The sequence below is a fragment of the Zootermopsis nevadensis genome, unplaced genomic scaffold (assembly GCF_977971745.1).
Source record: "Zootermopsis nevadensis isolate Lab colony 2312 unplaced genomic scaffold, Znev_1.0 Znev_ptg000085l, whole genome shotgun sequence".
Taxonomy (NCBI): domain Eukaryota; kingdom Metazoa; phylum Arthropoda; class Insecta; order Blattodea; family Termopsidae; genus Zootermopsis; species Zootermopsis nevadensis.
This window is the reverse complement of record NW_028259216.1, coordinates 313,921-338,627: the sequence shown is the minus strand read 5'-3', so window position 1 is coordinate 338,627 and position 24,707 is coordinate 313,921. Positions and strand designations below refer to the sequence as shown.

At 38.6% G+C, this 24,707-nt stretch overlaps 2 protein-coding genes, 2 long non-coding RNA genes and 1 other non-coding gene across 13 annotated transcripts in view; 2 read left to right on the top strand and 3 right to left on the bottom strand.

Annotated features, from left to right (window-relative positions):
- The window catches only part of LOC147870877 (uncharacterized), a 321,359-nt gene that overhangs the window by 6,464 nt on the left and 290,188 nt on the right, over nucleotides 1-24,707 (bottom strand). The gene's annotated exons all lie outside the window — the stretch shown is intronic.
- LOC147870894 (uncharacterized) lies at nucleotides 4,336-6,440 on the bottom strand. Its single transcript, XR_015533081.1, has 2 exons — nucleotides 6,361-6,440; nucleotides 4,336-4,682 (listed from the first exon to the last, which is right to left on the bottom strand). It is a non-coding gene; the product is annotated as an uncharacterized LOC147870894 (long non-coding RNA).
- On the top strand, nucleotides 10,926-17,844 carry LOC147870893 (uncharacterized). Of its 4 annotated transcripts, none has more exons than XM_087341749.1 (4): nucleotides 10,926-11,485; nucleotides 13,196-13,380; nucleotides 13,697-13,853; nucleotides 14,843-17,844. In XM_087341749.1, the coding sequence occupies exons 2-4, from the start codon at nucleotides 13,251-13,253 to the stop codon at nucleotides 15,105-15,107; spliced, it is 552 nt and encodes a 183-aa protein (XP_087197875.1). In that variant the 5' UTR covers nucleotides 10,926-11,485; nucleotides 13,196-13,250; the 3' UTR covers nucleotides 15,108-17,844. The 4 variants fall into 4 exon arrangements, with proteins under 4 accessions (XP_087197875.1, XP_087197874.1, XP_087197876.1 ...); XM_087341748.1 differs by lacking the exon at nucleotides 10,926-11,485 and adding an exon at nucleotides 12,118-12,240 and having other exon boundaries at nucleotides 13,180-13,380; XM_087341750.1 differs by lacking the exon at nucleotides 10,926-11,485 and adding an exon at nucleotides 12,118-12,303.
- Nucleotides 14,265-24,503, bottom strand: LOC147870891 (uncharacterized). Of its 5 annotated transcripts, none has more exons than XR_015533088.1 (4): nucleotides 24,227-24,503; nucleotides 15,496-15,667; nucleotides 14,679-14,955; nucleotides 14,265-14,406 (listed from the first exon to the last, which is right to left on the bottom strand). XR_015533088.1 is itself a non-coding variant. In XM_087341752.1 (4 exons), exon 1 carries the CDS (start codon nucleotides 19,150-19,152, stop codon nucleotides 18,676-18,678), a length of 477 nt encoding a protein of 158 aa, XP_087197878.1. In that variant the 5' UTR covers nucleotides 19,153-19,805; the 3' UTR covers nucleotides 14,265-14,406; nucleotides 14,679-14,955; nucleotides 15,496-15,667; nucleotides 17,878-18,675. The 5 variants fall into 5 exon arrangements, 2 of the variants coding, with proteins under 2 accessions (XP_087197878.1, XP_087197879.1); XR_015533087.1 differs by lacking the exon at nucleotides 24,227-24,503 and adding an exon at nucleotides 22,283-22,780; XR_015533089.1 differs by lacking the exon at nucleotides 24,227-24,503 and adding an exon at nucleotides 16,011-16,138.
- LOC147870892 (U6 spliceosomal RNA) lies at nucleotides 23,537-23,643 on the top strand. The gene has a single exon (XR_015533092.1). It is a non-coding gene; the product is annotated as a U6 spliceosomal RNA (small nuclear RNA).

Below are 24,707 nucleotides of genomic sequence, written 5' to 3'. Positions count from 1 at the left end.
ATTAATGCTAGAACAAATAATGTGATATGTGATACATATATAATTATTTAAAGGCTCTGTAAATTGTCTCAAGTCTGGGATCATATAATTCTACGCGGCAGATGGGAAGGCGTTCTGGTTTAAAGACGCCATTTCCAGGGCAGGAGCTGTTAATGGCCTTATATTTTTAAGGGTTCCTGTAAAATAGCGTGTACACATATCTCGGAAGATTGCGGTCTTAACACTGAATTGGTACCATATAAAGGCAGAACAAGGAGAAAACGAACTGATGATAGGCGTGAGAATAAAAAAAAAGTTTGGTTAGAATGTCTCTTCCATTCGTAGCACGTGACATCTAGCGAGCTACGAGCTAGTTCGGTAATACCAACCTGACAATACTCGGCTTTATTTAGTTGTTGCAGGTTTTTATGGTGAGCACAAACTTAAATGTTCACTCCTCGGTCGGATGGATCATCGAGACAACAGGACAATAAACAGTAGGAGTAACAGGAACACATGAAATAGAAGCGTTAAAATTATATTTCGAATTTTTAGATGGCTGAAAGTTTCGATTTAGATATTATAGTATGAAGCTGGACGGAATAAAATCATGTGAGCTTCTGGGACTCAGTCCACTACACTGTTAACAGTGTGGAATTAACTTTATAAAGGAAAGAAAGAACGTGTGTATCTATCGGGGTTGAATGTGAGATGCCTTGTACCGTGGCATCACTACAGTAAGACTCCAGTAAATTTCTTGTTTCATCAACACAAGGTTAATGAATGTTCTTGCCGCACATTGCATTACAGCAGTTTCTTATATTCTGGAAATTTTTATGTGAAATTGATTTGTGATATACAATTTTATCCTGAATGTACTCAATATTAGTTTGAGGGCACCCCATATTCTATTTCAGAATATGCTATTGTAGATTCCCATCCAGTTTATACCTGCATTTGATGCATATCATCTCAAGGAATTTATATTTAACTCGTAATTTTACAGCAGAATATTGATAAAATCAAGATAGAAAATGACGTGGATGTTCTGAGAGAAGAGGATTCCGTTGGCGTGAGAAATGATGAGGTTTACACACCATCAGCTTTTCCCATAATGAAAGATGAATGGAAGGTAAGCCTCCCTTTAACCAAATTATTTATGGTTCTTATCTGTTTGAGTGTATGTACAAATGTATCCAGGGATGGATGAGAATTCAGGGATAGTTGGCATACGTGACTTTTCTTCTATTCCGTGCAGTAGAATTTTTTATTAACCTCTTAAATACGAGGTGCGATCAGAAAGTTTCGAGACTGCGCCTATAAAAACCCGTACACTTATCTCAGGTATTAAATTCATCCATCACCCTCGACGTAGTTCCCCTGGGAGTGAACACAACGATCCCAGCGCCGCTGCCAAGCCTGGAAGCATCCCTGGAAATCTTTCTTTGTCAGCCTGTCAAGCACCATCTGCGATTCTGCCTCAATCTCTTCTATCGTCTCAAATCTCCTTCCCTTTAGCTGAATTTTCATCTTTGGGAAGAGGAAGAAGTCACACGGCGAATAAGGAGGGTGCGGGATGACGGCCATGGTGTTTGAGGCCAAAAACTGCCGAACTTTGAGGGCGGTGTGCGCTGGCGCGTTGTCATGATGCGTCGCATGTGGAGTTCTTCCTTTAGAATCAGCTGACAGGTCCCATAGCCTATCCCAACAATGTCGCACAAGTCGTTGATGGTACGACGTCGATCTTCGTGAATGGCCTGCCGAATCTTCGTAACATTTTCGGGCGTTGTGCTCGAAGATGGTCGTCCAGAACGCTCGCCATCATCGACAGAGGTTCGGCCATTTTTAAAACGTGAATGCCACAAAAACGTTTGTGCACGACCCATTGCGGACTCCCCAAATGCTTGCTTTAGCATTTCATAGGTTTCCGTAGCCGTTTTGGCGAGTCTTTGGCAAAATTTGAAAATCCGCCATTCCGAAATCGCAGGAGGGTCGGTGTAATTCACTACCAAAACTCCCGTAACTAAGAAACAAATGCTAATTCGATGATGCCGGTTGGCACACTGATTCACTATGAATGTAGGCCGCACCCCCTAGCGGCAGAAGCTCGTACTACATCCGGTTCGCCCTATATTGACACAGTCTTGAAACTTTCCGATCGCACCTCGTACCATGCTATCATTTGGGAGTCCATTTGATATGTATCCGAGTTCAGGCCTGATAAGAAACCCAACTTTCTGTTACAAGTATCAAGGAACTAATTGAACTAACATCCGACATCTTCCTATCCCACTGCATCTAGAGTAATATATTTGCCAAGTTTGTGTTCACATTTTAATACAGTGACCTACCATTCAGAGTTAGAACACGTTATGCGATGTAAGACCAGGGGCTCCAAAATATTTAATCTCTTGCTATAAGTAGCCATCAAGTGATTGAACCAACAAATTTACGTGTAGCTGTCCCACTGTGTAAAAAAATGCATGTACTATGGAATTCAGATCCAACCTGGTACAGAGTAAGAACCAAGATAACTGAGTGACTTGGCATTTATTGTTTGAGTATGATGTTAAATTGGGGGCATGGGCTCCAGATTACGTCACATACCTCAGTGAATTAACTGTTGTAAACTGCGATGTGGACTTCAAATTCTTGCACACCTTCCACTAAATTTGGGTCAGGTAATCGGATTTGGTAGAAAAAACTTTCGTGTTGCTTTCAATCTCATTCTTCTTCTTCTTCTTCTTTATGTTAACTTTATCATAATTCTTTCCTCATTTCTTCAGCAGAGTCCTCAGAATGAACATGAACTTGAGCATGGTGGGGGACATCCCAATTCCTGTGATGCATGCAGTAAAACATTTCGTTGGCCAAGTGGTCAAAAGAGACATCAACGCACACATAGTGGAGAGTATCCTTGTACCTGTAATGTGTGCAGTAAGTCGTTCCGACAGAATCATCATTTGAAGATTCATAATTTCACACATAGTGGCGACGTCCATATTCCTGTGACGTGTGTAATAAATCATTCAGTCAGTGGAGTCATCTGAAGACACATTAGAGCATATAATATGGATAGTGCCCATGTTTCTGTGTGTACATGCACTAAACAGAGTGATCTCGAGAACCATTAATGTATGAATTGGTGTTTTTCCTGTTGTGTGTAATACATCGTTTCATTGCCAGGGTACTCCGTGGAGACGTAATTGTACACAGCATCCGTATCACGTGATTTCTGCTTTGAGTTTCTGAACAAATGTCATCTGATGTGTGTGTAAGAACATGTTCTGGAATTGGTGTAACGTGTTGCAAAAGAGGAATTGGTAGAAATGAACAGATCTAAGAATTTCAGTAAAACTCGTCAACATTCACAGCCTAAGATCTGTGATAAATTTATTAAGAAGGATTTCCAGTGAAGACTGGAAATAAGACTTAAGTAATATTAATTACTTTTTTTTCTTCCTCCCTCAGCCGACTTTGGTTTAAACGATGTACGAGGTTTGTGTTTGAACTCGGTACACAAAACTAAGAGCACAGAGTATTTAACGTTGTCAGTCAATATGTTTGTTTGACAATGCTGAATTTTGTGCTTTCAGACGTTGTTATGAAGGTGTTAACTTTTACTATACTCTTAACTTGTGGTTTTACCAGTGGTGGCCCCTCCATAAGAGCTGCAGAGTTGCAGCACCCCTTATAATTTTTCAAAAATTTAAAAAAAATATTTTTTGTGTTTATATAATTTGCAACACTTTGTTTCCTCTATATCATTATTTTAATATTTCCGGCTGCAAGGATTTCAGCGCGGCTGGCCGGTCTAAAGTTGCGAGCGCAGTGTGAGGTGGAGTGAGGGGCAGTTCACTGTTACAGCGCGAATCAGAGCTGCGGTCTCCACAGCCGGCTTTTAGTAACATTGTCTTTTACTGAAAAAAATGATGTAGGAAATCATGGCCTCCGTCTTCAGGACTTACAAATAATTAAAACATCATCGAGTTTTCTCCTGATGTAAATTTACTTTTCATTTATTTATGTCGTTTTGTGTTGTAAAACTATCCTGATTATTCCGCTTTGAGCAGTACTACCACTGCTCAGACTTAGGAGCCGCCACTGGCTTTTACTTTGTTGTTAATAGGACAGCGCTTCTTTTATTGAGTTATATTCCTCTGTTTTCTGTTTAGCTCCTCTGTGCATAAAATGTTGTTAATCTTGATAAAATTATTTATGGTGTCATCTTTATTGTTAAACACAATAGTATTAATAGTTTATGAGTAAAATGTAAGTGCGTAATTTTACCCAGGGCCTTGGCCAAAAATAACACTGGGAATTTTATATTGTTTATGTATTTTTAAAGAATGCCCATAGGAAGATTAATTGTTTATGTAACGGACATTTCTTCATACTCCAGACAGTACAAAAAGCACGTAGTTGTACATTCAGAGGTCGCAGTTAATGTGTTAAACTGATTTTTATTTACAGTATGTCATTTTGAGTCCATATCCTCTGTGGAGGAACCCAAGTTATCTGGCAGCTGAACGCAAATATCATTTCTTGTTGAAGATGAATGTCTTCTGGGTGTGGTCTGGTAGAAGTTTGTCGACGATTGCTGATTCTGCCCTGAAGATGGAGGCAGCAAGCAAATGTGAAATTCTTGCCGCCTTTTTCCAGACTACATGACGTGTTCGTCTAATACTTGCTACTCTGAGAACCTGAAATATGACGTTTGCTGTTGCTGGCAGCGTAAATAGTTGAGTACGCAGCAGAAAATAGGTAATGAATGAAGTTGAGAAACATTGCGTGTGATTATACATACAATGCGATATTTGCTGTGTTTGTATCTTTGTAGGAGTGATGTAACATCTGCACTAACGCAGTTGCACTTTCATTAAGTGAATGCTAAGTCCAGTTCAGAATCACAAAGAACCTGTTCTAAAAGTATTTCATGCTGGAATGTAGGACCTGTTCGTCTGTTAGTTTTGTATTTGGTTTATGCTGTTACAACAAAGTTTGTTAGGAAACGTGAAAGGAAGATCTAGATGTAGATGAATCTTAATGAAGCAAGGTGGGAGTTTTGAGTCTGGATTTATCTGGCTCAGGATGTGGTCCATTGGTGAACATGGTTATGGTTTTTCTTTGTTATTTTTCTGATACTAGAGCAACAACAATTTTGAGGCATTGCGACAGTGGGAAAGGCCGTGGTGGGTCCTGAACTGTAAACAAGCGAAATTTGATTTCCAAGCAGGAAACCTATGGATCAAATCACGATTTCTGGATTGAGGTGCACATTTACTACAGACCTCTCAGGATACACTTAAGGCCGTTCTTTTGTTTATTCCACGGTCCTTTGTGACGACGCTGATGCTAGTTTCTGGGTTGATGAGTGTCGAACGACGTGTTGGTGAATGAGTAATGAATTGGAAATGGTGTGGAAGGAAGTGGTCGTGGCTTAATTAAAAGCGGCTTACAGTCACAGCATTTGCCATGGGAAACCTCAGTGTGGCCTGTTTCTGGAACCTCCACCGGTATGGAGCAGAAATACTAAGTCTGAGAAAAGTCTCGGTTAATTCTCATTTCGGATAGCAGGTTCTCCGCGTGTGATTGGAAACTGCAAGTCATGACTCACAAACTGTCTTTCTGTTTAGTCAGCTAACGCGGAGACTAATTCTGTGGAGCATAAATCTTCCTGAGATCATTGTAATGGAGAAGTGTTTTATTTCATGTAGGAGCTGTATTTGTGAGCATTATTTAGAGGAGCCTCGGGATTCAAAGTGTGAATAGTCGATAAACTGGGTACGTACACAGACCTTGGACCTGTGCGAATTTCAAGGTCTGACCTTTGATATTTCAGTTCCCTCGGCAGTGTAAATTACGGAGCGCTGTCTATCCTGGACTCAGTGCGGTAGAAGTTTACTCATTTCAGAGGTCCTTGCTGAATCCATCATTAGGGCAATGCTGCCTCCATTATCACCCTGATGATTGAGGCAGCAAGGACCTCTGAAATATCGGTAAAATTCTACCAGACTACAAGACACAACAACCCAGAAAACAGCCATCCTCAGACTCCCTGCAGTGAAAAGCTTAAATCTTGCAAAGGTTAAATTGTCCCTGGCACTTAATAAAGTACCACGCCATGCAGATTTATTGTGAAGATAATTAAAAGATGCAAAGTTTGGGTCACCTCTCAGAAATGATCCATTCAATCTGTTAATTAATTCAAAAGTTACTGGAGGAGACAACACATGAACAGATGAATACTTTGAAATAAAATCATAAATTTATCTTTCGTTGTAAAATTTGTAAAGTAACCAAACTTCCTTCAGCAACTATGGAAAACGAAGAAATTCTGGAATGATCACTCATATAGACTACAGATTTATGTCTACTTACTGTTTTCATTTCCAAGTGAGCCAAGCTAGAGCTGGCTCTGGTGTTTGAGGAGGAACTGATGCGTACCAACCTTTCTCGCCAGAACACAGAAAGAAGTCAGTGAGACACTCTCTCTGAGCTGGTCAGTAGCTGCAGGTCGGTCGACAACCCCACTCCGGCTGGGTACGCCCTGTGAGGTGGTATTGTATTTTATTGTAGTAGTTGCCCGTCCTGTTGTTTTGATGTTAGTTGACGGGGCAACTGCCGTGTGGTTGATATTTTTGGTCCCTCGGGGTGGTCCCAGCCGAAGGAGACGTAGGGGTATTACCAATAGTGAGGCTGTTGTGTGGGCCTTGATTGTATTAGATATTTTTATCTTGATTGCTTTGATTGTATCTAAATAATTTTAATCAAGATTTTGTTGGTAATCGTTTTGTGTTTTCAGTGGCCCAAGTAATATATATATATATGGCATTCATATTAAGTACTGCATTGATGTGGCACTTGTTTGAAGTAATTAAATTCATTGCCTATTGGTTGTATGGGCGTTTGAATACCTTATTGTCTGGGGCGTGGGCCAAGCAAACCTACGACACATAGAACTCGACACCTCCTTCCCATTTCGACTGCGGTGGAGAGGGTGGATCAATAGAATATTTCTTATTAGTGGTTTGTGTTTCCACCAGGGTAGATCTCTATATCTCTCTCTAAGTGTTTGTCTCGCGTCTGTATCGGCTATGGCGATGCACCGATCTGAACATGGCTAGAGCCACAAAGCAACCGAATCTGACACCCTTATAGCACACACTTCTGACTTCTGATTTGTTTCTTAATGAACTTTTAAGCTATAATTTGGAAAGTTAAATAAGTAATTTACCGGCCTCCACTGTAATGGATTAAATTTTGATGAATTTAAATCGGGAGCGCTGCATGAGAAGCTTGCAGTGGCAACTTGGGAACCAGCTCAAAATTTGCTTAAAGACAGAGGAAATCTAAGAAAACCTGTGTCGACGTTCGAGGGAGTCCCTGTACTAAAGTAGTGAATTTATCAGTCATTCTGTCCATCGCATGAACTGAAGTTTCTGGTGTGATTCTGCTTTGCTTGCTATGTTGTCCTGAACAAGAAGGAGTAAGAGTTCAGCGTCTACGGGACCCAGCGGGTTGGTCTTTGTCTTTGCCCGATAATAACGAATTATCTAAATGTCTTGAAGTGTTCATAATAATCAGCAATATCTGGGGTGAGGTTAGATCAATGAACTGTACCGCGTGGACATCGATTTAAATACTTTCGCCGGTGGAATCCAATCGCAACCGATCTGGTTGAAATTCGGTCGCTTAATGTGGGAATCGGATAATCGAGGCTCGGTTAACAGAGGTTTTGCTGTATGCAGAAAAATGTGGGGCTGAATGTTGATTTTGGTGTTGGGAGGATTATGTAAGAAGCAAGGAATGCCGCAGAGAAAGAAAGAAAGAAAAAAGGAAAGGAAGAGAGAGATAATTGTGACCCTGCATTGTGTCGCGATTTACGTTATACATGGTGAAATTATTCATCTGCTGTTCATAATGACGATCAAAACATATGCAGTTAATCAGAACATTTAAATTTCAAGGACGTTAATAACAAATTGCAAACGCATTATATTTCGCACAGTCCTCAGTCAGAGGCTTTAATCTCCGACACGGCACTCGGCTGCTGTCTTGAGTAAAGTTGATTCGCTCCAGCGACGAAGTCTGGCGTCACAGCAAATGACAAATGAACATCAATTACCTTGCGAACTGCATGATGCTGACACAGTAGTTGGCGTCCATCTCGTCCATCGTGTTCATAAGGAAGTCGCGACAGAGTTTAGGAACTTCCGGTATAAGCAAGTAATCAGCCGTCACAAGCAGCTGACACGCGTTTTCGGAGCGGATGACCACCTCTCGAAAATACATCCGAGCTAATTCCGTGTACGAGAATGTCAGTCTGCAGTGTTGTTGTAAAGAGAGTCCTGAAACGTCACGAAACAGTCGTCGATTTGGAGAAACGGCGAGCAGAAAATTACAAGTCATGCGCATCAATTTTAACCTTTTATGACTCACGTAGCCAAATAAAGGTATCCGTTAGTCAATGTGGTGGATGAATTTTTGCTACCTGAATACTTAAAAGACTCCCAGAATGTGTACTAATGGGACCAGATTAACTGCGATTGGGTGAAGGGCCTGCGTAGGCTTAACAGAATTTAACTTAAAAATCGGATAGCAAGCAGCGAGCATTTGTACTATAGAATGGTCACCTCGTGTCTTACTTACCCTTGACTCCTTCAAGAGAAATCTGAGATTATAACAACTATTGCAGAAATTTTAAAGCCAACGCAAATATTTCAACACACATCGCAGGCTGTACATTCCACTGATTGATCAGTTCGTAATATAAAATTATTTGTTCTGCAAAAACATTTTCCTGACAATAAACAACTTAAAAGAAAAGCCGATGTTTCTACGAGGCCTTTAAGAAGTGATCACCAACCAGTAAACAATTTCCTATTACAGATTAAGAGTTTCGCAGTGCAAGACAAACGGAAAGATTTGATTGTCGGAAAACTGTAAAAGAGGCACAGCTCGTAGCAAGACGTGAGATACGTCTTTTGGAAAACAGAAGCAATGGCTCGTGGTTAAAATTTATTTCTCATTTCGAGATCGCACCGCGTCTTTATTTAAAACACAAGAAAATTACCGTAAGCACAAATTCTCGAACGATTCTCCCTAACAATGAAACAATTCTCCCGAACGTCTTTGTTACAGTTTATTTCAGACAGAGCGACACACAGCAGCTTTCAGTGTTCCGGGCATTACCAACTTTCTTCTGGACTTTGTCGGTCGTCTTTATGTATTAAAACGAAGAAGTTTTGGAAATGGATTCTATTTCTCCCTCCAGATCGATTGACTGTCACCTCGGTACAACCGCACTTAAAAATTAGTACAAAAGGCCACGTACGTCTTCTGGGCTGTTGTCCCGTAGAAATTATCGGACGTTTCAGAGGTGCTTACTGCCTCCATCATCAGGGAATGAAGGCAGTAATTACGTCTGAAATGCCACTCGTTTCTACGGCGCAACGTCCAGAAGACATTCTCCTTCTTCCTCCTCACCGCCGCACAGTGGGATAGATTGCGATTCTAGCCGGAAAAGAATAATTTTTCTCACATTTAAATATGTCAGTATTTTTGCTTGGATTCTGTTAATAAAGATCCCTTCTATAAGAAAATGGCATGAATACATGTTTAAACAAGACTAGCGCACTCCAACTTCTCTTATCTGTTGGTGTTGACGGCGGAAGAGATGTTTATGTTGGTAGTCGTGTTCCAGACAGCTTGGAAGCAAAATCCTTGTACCAGCAGACGAAAGAAATATCTTTTGATATTTTAAATGGACGTTATTGAGGAAGGTGTGTAGTATATTTTGTAATAGGTTTTGTATAAATATCTGTATTCTTTCTCTACATATTGCACGCTAACTCAATTATGGCGCTTTTACTGATCATTTTTCATCTTTCCGATGTTCACATAGAATTTTAGTTGCGAGAGTCACGACCAAATTCACGTAAAAATATAGAACAGAGTATGCACTTTACGATGAGGCCTGTTTCGATTGCTAGTTTTTGCTAATGTGAGTGTCGTGAATTTTTTCCAGAATTAGGAGAAATATTTCCGTTGTGCAAAAGGAATACAGATTGTGATGAACTTTATGCTTATATTCTTAAACGATTAGATATTGTAGAATGTTCTCCCGAAAATAGAAACCGTTTAAGAGTGATTTTGATGAAACTGCATAGCATTTTTAATAAAACGTGAGTACAGTGACACTGCAATAAGAATTTCTTTTTAGATAAGAATTCTAACTGGTTAGATGTGAATTTAAATTTGCCAGAAACGTTAGTAGAGCAGATAAAACAAAGGAAAAGGGATGAGCCATCAACAAGTGCGGTCAGGGGTAGGCGAAGAAAACTTTTTCAAGAATGTAATGATGTAGGAAAACGGAAAAAAATTCAGCCTTTAGTGGAAAATCATGAAGTATCGGCGAATATTTCTGGAATTAATGAAGATCTTATTCACCGATTTTCCATAATTTTGTGCACCTTGTCCTGTGGATACACAGTGAATGTTGAGGCATTTAATAAATATGCCATGGAAACAGCAAATTTATATGTTAATTTATATCCATGGTACTATATGCCTGCAAGTGTCCACAAGATACTGATTCATGGCGGAAAAATTATAGAATCTGCCTATCGGATTGTTATCTGAAGATGCCCAGGCACAAAGATGTGCGAAGATACAGACTCGATCACGCCAGGAAATGTTCGCGCGAACGAAATTTCGAAAATGTCCTGCACATGTTACTGGTTTTTCTGATCCTTTAATACCGAAGATTAAACAGGCCTCAAGAGCGAGGAAGCCACATTTACCTTCTGAAGTACTCAAATTATTGAAGGAACCGGATATTGATACCGATAAGCAACAACATGAGGACGAGGAATGATACAGCTCTTCGGATGCTTCGGATGTCTGTTCCGATTAAGAATACTGACATGAATATTGCTCTGAGTTAAATATTTATGTATTAATGTTGTGTTTTCGAAAGTAGAGTAGCTTTTATAATTATATTTGTATTGTAGTGATATTTGTTTCTACTAACTTGACTTGAATGCATTATTTTCCCGTATTTAGAGGCGTATTTCGCCCTTTTTACACATAAAACTACTTAATATTTATTACAAACTAATGTATCACACTTTTTGCTGTCAGAATTTTCATTTTCAATATTCAGATTAAAAAAAATCAAATTTCGATTTTTTCCGGCTAGAATCGTAATCTATCCCACTGTGCGCCGTGAGATTTCATGACAATGAACAAATAACAAAAGACAAATAGCCATATAACAATGCGGGTTTCTGAATGAAAGGGGATAAAACGTTTCACATACGAACTGACGTCTATTGTGTCCTTATTTTACATGATAATCAGCCACGTCGGTAAATAATCATATCTGAAATATTTGCTGTGCATCAAGAGAATTAATCTGTGGACTGTAAAGACGCCGCCGTCGTCCAACCTCAACACCGCGTCACAGAAGAATAACACTCATCGAATACCTTCAAAACCAGTGGTTAGTAATTTTAAACAATTTTTTTAATTTTTATGTAGTGGTGGCTGTTTTGAACATAGCATCATTGAGTTGTTTTGTTGTTGGTCTGAATTCAATGTTATATCCCACGTTTGCTTTATTGTTGGTGGACTAATCGATGTTAATGTTGGCATTGTATTCAGAATTTCAAATACAATGTAATTGCCTATATTCGGCTTTTGGTTTAAAGTTTGATATCTACCCATTTATCCCGCGTATATCTCTGTTGGCCTAGGTTAGATTGTTAGGGTAGACACGTGTGTCTACATAAAATTTAGGCTTTCTGGGTGGTCAGTTCTTGGTTCATTTGCATTAGGTAAGCACCTGCACATCGGTCTATGACGAATTACTGCACATATAATAGGATTTGTTTCATGCAGTGTGCACGATGTATACAAAATGCCACGAAGTAAATCTAATAGGAAGCCGTTTGTATGTCATTTTCGGCGTTCTCGTCTATTAATTTTTGGCTTCTGTGTTTGTTTAATTCGGCGGTTTATAATTTAGTTTAATTTAGACATTACGCTCATGTCATCATTAGATCATTGAGGTTATAAGATTCTGAAGAAGTTAGTCATACTGCGTGCGCTCTGGTGGCGAACGTTATCTTGGGGCAGCTGAAACTTTTTCGATCAATTCCAAGCCACGACCTGTGGCTATACTAGTATCCCTGGTTTGAGCGGTAATGGTGCCGTGTTGTTGTTAAATCCCAACAAAATTGTAACTTTTTAAATTAGGTGTGTAATACTGAGTGTGGATAATGATTTTATACTTTATTATGTGTACTTGATTTGTAAGAAGTGCGTAATCATATTTGTAACCTTTTTTATTGTCCAAAGCCTTGTGGGAGAACTTTGAATATTCTTTTGTCCTCAATTTCTTCATGAAGCAATTTGACAAACCTGTCTCTATATCTTTCTTATTTCCCTTGTGGGGGATAGCTCAGTCAGTATAGTGACTAGCTACGGGCTGGACGGCCGGGGTTCGATCCCCGACGGGGGCAGAGGATTTTTCCTCTAGCCTCTGCGCCCAGATCGGCTCTGGGGCCCACCCAGCCTCCTCTACAATGGGTACCGGGGTCCTTTCCCGGGGGTAAAGCCGGCCGGGGCGTGATGCTGACCACTCACCCCCATCTAGTGCTGAGGTCAAGGAAGAGAGGAGCTATACTCCCCCAAAGCGCCTGCATGACGTGTAGTGGGACACACTTTACTTTACTTTACTTACTTGTGGGGGATACAGTTTGTCGGGAAACTTGTTTTATACAGATCAGTTATGAATGGAATATTTAAACCTTAGAATCAAAGTATTTTCGGCTAGTAGAAGTAGTGCCCATGACCAGCTTTCATTTTTAAAAAGCCCATTCTGATTAGGGCTTGCTACACAAAGAAATCAGTACCGTATGAATAGTTGTATACATATACTTCAGTAAAAATAGTATAAGTATGTGAGAACATTGTGGAAGTAAAACTTATAAAAATGCAAAGGTATTTTTAGTGCATTGTAGTAAGGTAATGTCTTAAATTTTTATGGACATAACCCAGTCATAAGAATAATGATGCGGTTGCCAGAATGAGGAATTTTGCATTTGAATGCATATCACTTGACACTGCAGACTTTAACTGAACCATGCCAATGTGGCATGAAAAAGAGTTTTTATAAATATTTTAAGTCTGTAGTGCTTTGTGTTTTCAGGTGATTATAGTAACAGTCACCTAGGATGCAGCGATGAGGAGGGAAGCGGATTCGGATGGATGATCCTCCACCACCAGAATATGAGTCACCAATGACACCACTAGATGGAAGTGGGACAGAATTGCAGGAGCCATACACCTCTTACACCCCCTACAGCAATCAGCCTGCCACCCGCTGCATACAGGGCATGTCAGGAATTCTTTTCTTTGTTTTTTATTTCCAGTTTCCGCTTAATTTTATTACTTGATAAAGCTTATGTTGCATCATGTCCATGTGTTTGTGTGTCTCCACTTAATAGCTTTATAACCATTTTGGATATATTCATGAAACTAGGTACAAACTTCATCCCACTAGTGGTCATTCTTCTATATGTTTTAATTTCTTACCATCAGTTAGATGAACATGAGAGGTGGAAGTAGTGATATTACCATGCCAGGTAGTGGACATTCTTAATGTAATGGATGTGTAATGAATTATAAACCTTAGGTGCCTATGTTACAGGTCTGATATGTATGGTAATAGTGAATACAGTGAAGCAGCAACAAACGCTTTCCAGCTATGATCAGACAGGCCAGTATGGTTACCAGAGTCCGTGTAACATGTGCACGTGTGTGTGCGGCAGCATCTGCTGCTGCCCCACCTCCAGCCCCTCCTCCAGGTTTGTACAGTCCGATATTACTCTGGTGTACTTTTTGTTTATCCTCCTGTAATTTATGAACAGGAAAGAAATGCATGTGCTCACTTTTTTGTCTTTCCCACCTTTTAACTTTTGAACTAGATGAGATGTGAGGTTCTTACAGATGGGTATCTTTTGGGATGTGTTGAAGGCAGTGAGCTTTTTTGAAACATAAACTATTACCTACCAGACTGCATTTTGCTACATTCCAGAAGACAACCATCTTCAACTCTTGAACCAGTTTTGAGAATTTTGTGAAATGTGGTATGAGCATCTTTGCATTGAAGCCATTCCCTTTCTTTAGAGTATCCATGGTGGACTTTTAAAGATCAACAAGTGAATATTTTATTTTTGTCTTGGTGTTACGTTGGATTGTAGCACTGAAAGAATTAGTCTGGAAATGTGATGGTATTTTATTGTGTACATTTACAGTTGCTCCTGTGCTTGAATGTTTATGGAGGTACAATTCCTTGTATTTTTAACTTGATAATATGTGGACATGATTGGTCATCTTCAAGCTGTCGCTATTCTTACCCTGGGGAAAGAACCAAAAAACCTGTTAGATAGAGGGCTGAATGGGACTCAGTGTTATTGTACTGACTGAGCTCTCCTGGGTGTACTGTATACTTGTCTGAATTTTACAGCTTAAGTTTGTAGCCTATATTAATTTGAGTGATTCTTTCAAGATTTATGACATTTGTTGTTTCATTATATGAATACTGTGTTTGATATTGTCCATTGTCTTAGGTGTATTAGATATTTTGAGAGTTGGCTGTATGCCAAAGACATAGTGTTTGTCATATATACCTGGATAATGGATGATGCCTAAGGTAGAATTTGTATAACTAACTCAAGTCTTGTTCTTCCTCTAACATTATTTTGTTCTATACAAGTTGATGGTGTCTAGCTGGAGTCTTTGCATGTTGCTGGTTCAGTGGCTGGATTAAATGTATTGTGTTGTCATATTTCAGCTGCCCCTCATCGCCAGTGACAACTTCAGTAGTTACCGTACGGCGAGGCGATCTGTCAGTGGAAGAGCCAAAACAACGACGCCCTGGAAGAAGACCCATTTCAGAGTTGATGGCTGAGGATGAGAACAGCTGTATTACATTATCAGATAAGGGAAATGGCTACTCCACAGGAGAAGGCAGAATGTGTATCCTGGTTTATCGACAGAAGATCAGATATGCAGGTGCAGCGCAAGTTAAAATATTTGTGATCAGTATCTGTCAATAATTTAATTAGTATTTTAAATATAATGACATAAGTTATGACATAAGTTATGAGATCGTGCGAGTGCAAATGGGAATATGTAATGTTATTACACTGAGGTCCTATTTGGTGTTATCCAAGACCCAAGAGGATGAATATTTTGAAGGATCTGGACGAGCATATTAATAGTACTGAATACCCAACACATACAATTGCACAATACAATTTCTGCACTGACTTCTTTGACTATGACTCCTATTTGCTGTCTGGTTATTTTAAAAAGATACTGCAAGCTTGTAAACGAATCACCAGTAGCATAAAAACACTTCAGCTGACATGCCAAAAATAATTCTGTTCGTGACCAAAGAAGTTCACAATCTACACTTTAAAAATACCAACTGAAGTCGCTTACCTCAACATGCTCTCTCTTCTTGGCACTAGGTTTCCTGTCACCCACAGGAGTGCCAGGTTTCTGGTTTTGTTTCTCCTTATTTGTTCCTTCCCTCGTTTCCCCATTATCCTCAAAGTCAAGAACTAGGTCTGGACAATCAAGGTTCTCCTGAGGTTCCAATGTGTTATATTCACTGTTTGGATACAAACACATAATCTTGTGAATGAGAAATGATCTATGGGTAAGATTTGAGGTTTTCACAGCGGTGAGTATGAAGATTTCTGTCTTCTGGTTTGTTGCGCTGTGTAGTCTGGTCGATGTTTACCAACATATCAGAGGGCATACTGCCTCCGTCACCAGGCCGATCGCCCAGATGACGGAGGCACAACAACCCAGAAGACAGAAATCTTCGATCCATGGGTACTTGGAGTTCTAAGTGTCTTTGTCTTAATTTAAAACTACTCGCTATACATGTAGTAGAATATGTAGGACTAAAACCAGGATTTTTTTCTTATAAATTAATTAAGAAAACTTACAATTTACTACAGTTGATAAAAATGCTGGTCCAACCAATTCGTCATCAACTTTTGCCTTTTGTAAAAACGTAATGACAGCAAAAGCAACATTTTACATTTCTTTCCAGATCTGTCAAGTGTGGGAATCTATAAACCTGTAAGCCCCACCTTTGAATACAACTCTGTAAATAACAGTTTCTAAATCTGTATAAACCTAAGTAGCTTTTAAAACCAGTATTAGAAAGGAAACAGTTCTATTTATTGGAACAATCCAATAAATTATTCTGAAAAGACCTAACGTCTCTACCAAACTACTCAAACCCGACCCCATCACCAATACCAGGTCATTCCAATTATGAAGTACAGTACCTGTGAGAACAGGACTTGCAAACTTTATTTCCACAAGAAACTAACTACAGTCACTAGGGATTTACAATTAGAAATATTTTATCCCTTAAAAAAGCAAAAAGTACTTTGTAATTTGTATAAATTTTAATAATTAAAAATATTTTAATTGTTTTATTTTATTCAAACTTTTCTTACAAAATAGTGCTTGTGAGTTTTCTAATTTTTTATGTATCGTTTGTTACACACAGAAATACAGTATATAACATCCTATTTTATCCAAAGTACAAAATTTTCCGGGTTTTGCTGGACATTTTTGCATAACTTGCATGTATTTTGACACAGTAAGCATATAGGATTTTACTGGCCCAGGACAGGGATCAGTGGAGGGCTTTCGTTAATTCAGTGAAACAATAAAAAAATTCCTTAACATTCCAAATTTCCTCCGAAATCCATGCCTGTATGTGATACGGGTAATGAGTGTGGATGGTGATAGGTTCACTGTGAGAGTTGTCTCATTTTTACATGCACATTTGCTAAGTTATGACACCAATTGAAAGCTGCTTCTGTGTTGGTACCTGAAATCCGTACATGGATAAGAGATTATATGGCATGACAAATAATATAAATAATGTGAGTGTGTCATGTGAATGCTATAATTTCAGATAAATGTGTCCACTTGTCAAAGGGGGATGTGGGTATTTTATTTACAAACATGACTAACCCTTCACCAAAAGGTCACCTTTTTCTATTTCTGCAATATAAGTTATTTTTAGTTTAAAGAGACCGTTTTGTTGTTTTGTTCACGTGCGTTATGAGCAACTTGTTTGTGGAGTTTGCTTCATGAATAGATGTTATTGGAGTTTCATATTGAAATATTCCATTAAGTGTAAGTTTGGAAGTGGAATATTATGGTCATTTTGGCCGATCAGAATTTTTGCCTTTGTTTTTATCTTGTTAAGAACTTCAAGGTATATATAACAACTTGTACAAGATATTAAATATTTAAAACAATTGTTTCAAATACAATTATGTGATATAAGTACTCTGGCCACTCAGTAACTACACACCTCAGGGCACCAAGGGTTTGTCTTCGTGATAATTTGAGAATGTAATTTCTTGATTAGTCACTGATAATCACAAGGTGCGTGGTGATTTCTGTATGAACCGAATTTCTTCCTAGTGCTAAGGTAAGGAGCTGTAAATGTTTAGATTATGATCAGATGTCAAATTGAGGGTGTTCTATATAAATAATGGTAACGTCTTGTAACAAAATTACTTGTTGCCTATTTCTTAGACAGGCTATTTTTGTGATATTTTAGTGCCAAAAAATGTTATTAAAATGTTTTTATATGAGAACACAAGCTGTAAATCCATTCATAATGTAGTTATTTAACTTATGGTAATTATTACTCTTCTGCTAGAAATTGTAATCATCTTGTTGCTTATCTCCAGAAAAAAGGTTGGTGTTCCCTGATCCATGCAATTAAATTGGTCACACTGAATCATATATATCATTCGACCGTGTATTAATATTTATAACCTTCAAAAGCAGAGTTGTCTTGCTGTCCTTGACTGGATACACCATGTGTATTAGTAGATCTTCCTGAACCACTTCCTTGACTTGATGTACCATATGAGTTAAATGATCTTTCAGGATTGTTCCTTTGTAGTCCACGGTTACTGTTATTGCCATCCTGAAGTCTTTGATCGAACACTCCTTCCTGATTAGGGACTCTGTACTGACTTGAGAGGCATCCAGACCCACTTGGATCAGAACTTCTTCCTGATCCAGGGGATAGGTAGGTATTAGATGGACAAAATAATGACCCTCTGAAGCCAATATCATCATTACTTTGACTGGCAGTGCCAGGAGAGTCACAGTTACTGAATGGACTGTCAAGTGACGCACAGAAATTAGTGTCAGTAATAGTATTTGGAGGTCTATACGAACCAGATACACTGCCAACATCATTTCCTCCATGTCTCAGACCACCAAAAGTGCCACTTCCAGAAGATCCCTGATAATTAAAACTGGAAGTTGGAGGTAGATATATGCATTAGAGGGTCCATTAAAGCCACCTGCAATGCCTGTGAGTGTACTTGGTCCACAACTTGGGCCACCTGCAGCTGTGGTCCAAATAATTCTGAAGGTCTCTGTACACTGAAACCACTACCATTGCCGCCAGAGAATCTTCCTAGTTCCTTGCTTGGTCCACCTGCATTTGATGAACTGTACGTTCCTGAAAATTGTTTCTAGATGGTCCGTGACCAAGTAAACCACCCGATGATGGAAGGTATGTGTTTGACAGACCATTGGGAGAACCGTTATATCCTCCACTCAGTCCTGGAACTTCATGAGAGCTAAAGGGTATTCTTGAACTTGAGTGTCAAAACCACCAGAAAGTTCTGAAGGCTTTCCCACACCACCATCAGTCGGTAAGTAAATATTTGAGGGATCTCCAGAACTTGAGGATGGAGCTCCATCAGCACTCAAAGGCCTTCCTCCAAACCGTTTTCCTTCATAAGGTCCACTGAATCCACTACCTCCAGAAGATGTTGCATCATACGTTCCTGAAGGTTCTTTCCCAGAAGATCTTTGACCACCAAATCCACTACGCCTAGAATCTGGTGCACCATACTTTGCAGAAGGTCCTTTTCCACCAAACACGTTCATTTCGAATGCTGAGGAATCGTAAGTACCAGGTTCCTTGACCATATCTCCTACCTCCAGATACTGGCACATTAACTGGTCCACTAGGAAATCCTTGGAAAGGTCCCAGACCAGCACTTTGATCAATGAACTGTGGCGCGCCATTGATGATATATCATTCTAGACTTGATGGTGTTTGGTTACCAAATTCAGTACTTTGAGGTCTAAAATCTCCACTGTTTCTACGTGGTGGCAGGTATGCATTGGATGGCCCCTAAGGGGAACTGTCAAAACCACCACTGAGACCTCCAAATGATGTTGAGGTCCTCAACGATGGTCAACCGAATCCACCGCCTCTTGCAGGACCTAGAGAACTGAATGAGCCCATAGGTCTTTGGATGGAAAATTGGCCGTTTGGAAGCATGTATGCGTTAGAAAGTCCTGTGGCAGACCCCGCTTTCGGGAAGAGTCCAGTAACATTGAGAGAGATATCAAACTGCTCCGATTGCGAACCTATTTTTGTTACAGTAAATGCACATCATGAAGGTATGTAAACAGAACCATAAGTTTTCTTGCCGACATATCACTTTTAGTTCTTAAAAACTTAATTTTTCTTCATTCGAGGCTGGTTGACGGATGGAGAGGAAGGCTTTCAGACGTGGAGGGTAGCTATTGAGGAAGGCTGACAACGAACGAAGGAGGCTGAGGAATCAGTATTTACGAAGACACAGGCTCCTGTCTCCGGTATGTCCCTATGTTTTGATTCCACGTCAGAGATAAGACAATTCCAAATGTTTTATCATCAGCATAGTGCAAACCTGTAATACATTAAATGAAAAAGTCCGCGAGCCGGTGGGAGAGCTCAAATCATTATATTGAACTAATATAATAAGTAATTTAAATTACTCACTTAAACTGCAACCAGGAATACAGTTTAAATTGAAGTTTCAAAATAAGCTATACGTAATAATATCAGCATTTAAAAATATGACATGTTTGCATGTTTGTTATTTTGTTTTCAACATTCTGTAGTGGTATTTTGAAAGTAAAGAAATCTTTAAGTCAACCCTAAACTGAAAAACCACTTCTGAAATTCCTGACCAATTTGTCTCTACAATTACTTTGACCATAATAGTAACATTAAAGCTCTGAAAAAAAGCGTGACCACAAATTTGCCATTGTGGACCTGGTAGTTCAATCAGTTTTCTGTCAGGCTATAGGCTGGGCGATAGGGGTTTAATCCCCAACAGGAACACCAACTTTGATGATAAATTGGCACAGGACATACATGGCGACCGGACAACCAAATACTGGAATGTAATTTTTAAGGTCACACACATGAGATTTGTCATCACTAACAATAAAAGACAGGGAGAAAATATTTGAAGGTTACTTTTATCATGAATTGTAATACTTAAATCAAATGGAAAGAATATTGTAATTTCAATGTACAGAACTGTAGAAATTCCCATAAATAATCAAGATTTTTAATTGCCTGCAGAACATGAAAAAGTAACATGGATGTCAGGAGTGTGAGGTGGTGGGTCTACCTAACCTAACAAATTATTTTTCCACCTTGCATTGTCGTTGACAGCCATATGATCACCTGGGACCAGCTATATTCATGAATGGGTTTCATCTGAACGTCTCACAGCACAACACCTACTGCGAAGCATAATCACTGTAAGATTTATTTCTAAATGCAAAATGTATAACATCTCTGAACATTTGTATGAAAGGCTGCCAGGGCATTATTGTTTCATCATGTAATAGTTTTCAGCTACACAGCATGAAACTTCTGCACATTATCAAAAACATTACTTTTTGTGCTTATTAACATGTAGCAGAGATTTAAATAAAAATCTTAATGTTGCATAATAAACCCAGAATTATTTCACATAAAAGTAATATGGTATGAATCAAGCAATGATACATGAGACCCAAATTTCTACAGTGACAATGTGTAGGTTCTACATTTTGAGAAACCCAAACTTCCAGTGGATTAGTTCTTCTCATGATTAAGAAATTCCAGAGATATAAGATATACAAACTTTTTATTTTTTTTACCATGAAGCCTTCCTACTAGAAAAAATAATATTACACTTCCTAAACAAAGATGACCTGCATTTTGTAAAGAGCTCTTTGTAGAAGATGAATTTATAAGAGATTGTGAGATTTGCAGTTCTCTCACTGGTGAAGAAGACAATGATGTTCTTATGAGTTGTGAAGCTGTGTGCAGACTTGTAGGTAATTACCAACACTTTTGATAAACATACCATCTTCATCTTCAAAACACTGGGATCTACCTACAAGTTCATGTAATTTCATAACCCAGAAGAACAGCATTATTATAAAAGACATGACCATGTCCATGTGCCTATTTAATATCCTAATAACTTCATAAATCATAAGAGAAACATGGTATGCAGCCATCACTATATAGTAAAATGGTGTTTCTACAGTGCCAGTACAGTGTAACAATTTAATCGAAGCAAGGTAATTTGCTTAGAGTTTGTTACTGCCACTAGAGTTTGTATGTACTCTGTTAATAAAGACTGTGATACCACCAATAAGTTAAGTGGATTCACATCTAGTTTTCCGATTAAACATGTAACTAACTATACGCAAAATAAAGAATACCTGATTACACAAAAAATAGGCAATTACCGAACAAAAGGGATGTATATATTTAGAGCAGGAAGAGTAACGATCCATTAACATAAGTATTTCACCTGAAATAATGTGAAATTACAAAAGTGGCTAAGGACAGCATTATAGTAGACTTAGCGCAAAAGTCGATCATAATACATGAATAACTTGGAAGACTGAAGTTAGGAGAGAGCAAAAATACGTTCAAGGAAACTAAGAAATAAAGAAGTAAAGATTCGGAAGCTGCTGATGCTTTCAGTACATTAAAAGGGGTAGGACTTGCAGCTTTATATTTAAAAGATTCATGTACCGTTAAATACCCATTATTGTAATTATCCCATCTACTGAAGCTGAGATAAGAATGTAAAATGAATTACCTAAAATCAATCATATGAGGTTATGATGAAATAAGATGACAAATTTTGAAAGCCTCTTGATCTCTGTTTATCACCCATTAAGTAATATCAAATAAGCAGATACAACTAGTGTGAAGAAATTATCAAATTTCAGTAGTAACTGTGTTTCCTGAAGCACTTGAGAAGGTTATGTACAGTAGGTTAGGCCATGAAATGAATGTTAATAACATAACTGAACATATTGGGCCCGGGACACTTTGGCTTCAAGGTACATGCACTGAAAATAATACCTTCATTTTGCCACAGATGTATTTATCAGTTTCCAGTGGTTCCTAGAGTAAGCAGCTGTTATGTCCTTAATTGCCACTGACCGCTTGCTTATTGGTGGTTATGAGTTGTGATTTATTTGAGGTTATGACTGAATGCTGAAGTGTTTAAGACTAGATTGTGCTTGATAGGTTTAAGAAAATTGGGTGGTAGCCTGTGAACTTGATTCATCTGGCTCAGGATAGGGAAAGGTGGTATGTTCTTGAGAACATGTTAGTGAATATTTGGGTTTAGTAAAAGGTGGGGAATTTCTTGACTTTCTGAGGGACTGTACTTTGTACTTCCTGTCATGTCAATTTCATTTGCATTTAACGGCTACTCAAGTGCCTCAGTCCATGGTTCAAATATTTTCTCTTAGCTGTATAGAGTGAATGTGAAAGACAGTAAAATATTCTTAATATGTAATTTAAGAAATTAACAATTTAAATGTAAACATCTTAATTGATTAAATAATTAATTAATTTGTAGTAGACATAACTGCCTAGCTGGCCATGCTTGCTGCTTCAAGGAAGTCAAAATATTTCTATTTGAGGGGCCTCTCCTAACCTCATAACTCACCAAAAAATGAAAAATACAATGGAGAAATGTTTGGATGATCGAAAGGGTTGACTGTTGCTATTTAGAGGTTACTGTCAATCTGAATCACTCCTTGATAGAGGCAACTATATAGAATCTTTGCAACTGCTATAAGATTATAATCCTCTTGTGACTGACCACTTAGAGGCAGCTACTGTTTTCAAAGGCACATCTTCGGTCTTCCAGAATAATTTCATTAAAGCCGTCCATGAAGTGATGCTAGATGGCATTTTACAACAAATATGAGAACCACTTAATAATGGATGAAACTTCTGATAATTATTTCATATTGATGTACATTCATGAAGGCAACAGGTTTATCTGCTTAAACACTTTGTTTCTTTAGTACTGACATTTTGTTTCATATATTGCAAACAGACGGTGTGAGCATAGATTACATTCACAAAATAAGAGAATTTCAGTCATGACAAATTGCTCACACTTCAGTGACACAACTCAAAGAAATGAAGATGGTAAAATCTCACATGGGATAATCTGTAGGGGAAAAGTACAGAATACTGTTTCACAAAATTATTGAGAACGAAATTAGTCATCTGTCATCTTTCTGAAGCAGTGAAACATTTAATCTTTCAGTTTCCTAAATATGTAGATTAAATTATCCAATGGCAGTAGCTCGAGTGGCAGTCACTGCGGCACTGCATACACTAACATTGCAGTAATATGGGGAAGATTAGCGTGGCCCCTGCACAAGGATTATGCGCAAGATCGTGAAGTGTTTCATAATTTTAACTTGTTCTTAAAACATCCCAATGTCTACAGTTTGCATTATTCTTTAGCATTTCACAACAACAAATGTAACTTTTAATTGATTTTGTTAGGTGAACGTTCCTTGCAGTAAGATTAAAATACTGACCAATGAATGAGAGCCTGAGTGACATACTAGTACAGTATTGTCCAAAATAGGGTGTCCTTTCTGATTCATGACTTAGAATCATCCTACATCATCTTGTTCATAATATTCCTCAGTCCTGAGAAATTCCAGGAAAACACCTTAAAGTAGGCCACACCTGCTGCCTCCCACATCCCTTCTGATTCATCCTGCCACATCACTGAATCCAGACATCTTTTCCTCAAAAATTTTCAACCTCCACAAATTACCTGGACGTCCAGATTATTGAGTATTTAGAATTGCCGCATTTTCATACCGGTCAGTTTTGGTCTCACTATTAATTAATGCGTATTGTAATTACATCCTCCATTTTCCCTGAACTTCAACCTTAGACACTACACAACAGCTTTTATGTTTCCCTTCTCTTTTCAGGAGACAGACACACGTAGAGAAGATATGTTTGTCGACTTAGACACAGTACCTTCAGTTAATTAGTTTGTTTCTACTGAAGAGAATGTAGTGCAGCATTCAGTTTATCTGGTATATTTGTCGCCAGTTCTTGCTGTCTGTGTGTTCAATCCAACACCACACTTACGTTAAACATTGTCCATCGCCTGACACATATATACATGTGAATGTTGGTCCTACTCATTTCTTGTGTTGACTGGGTATTGTTCTGGTACTGGTGGCAGCAGTTAGGATCGTACCACGAACCTTTTGAATACCAAAATACCTTTGAATATCAAACTTGTATGCTAACTAACAGCCTATCCTATAAATCTAAGATGGGGAGTAGCATTGGTTTTTGAAACACTGTAACCTTCATCAGCCATGTGTTATGAAATAAGTTTGCTCCAACCGTCCATGTGTCAGAGTAGCGTGCCACTAAATTATTAAACACCAGAGTCAATGCTTGGCCCACAGTCGTGTAGTATGGGGGGTTCAAATCCCTTATTCCCAAA

Bases quoted from the DNA above. Each gene is read 5' to 3' on its own strand.
- LOC147870891 (XM_087341752.1), bottom strand. From the start codon at position 19,152: ATGGCGCGCCACAGTTCATTGATCAAAGTGCTGGTCTGGGACCTTTCC.
- LOC147870893 (XM_087341749.1), top strand. From the start codon at position 13,251: ATGGATGATCCTCCACCACCAGAATATGAGTCACCAATGACACCACTA. The intron at 13,381-13,696 runs GCATGTCAGGAA...CCTATGTTACAG, and splicing joins TGCCACCCGCTGCATACAGG to GTCTGATATGTATGGTAATA. The intron at 13,854-14,842 runs GTTTGTACAGTC...GTCATATTTCAG, and splicing joins ACCTCCAGCCCCTCCTCCAG to CTGCCCCTCATCGCCAGTGA.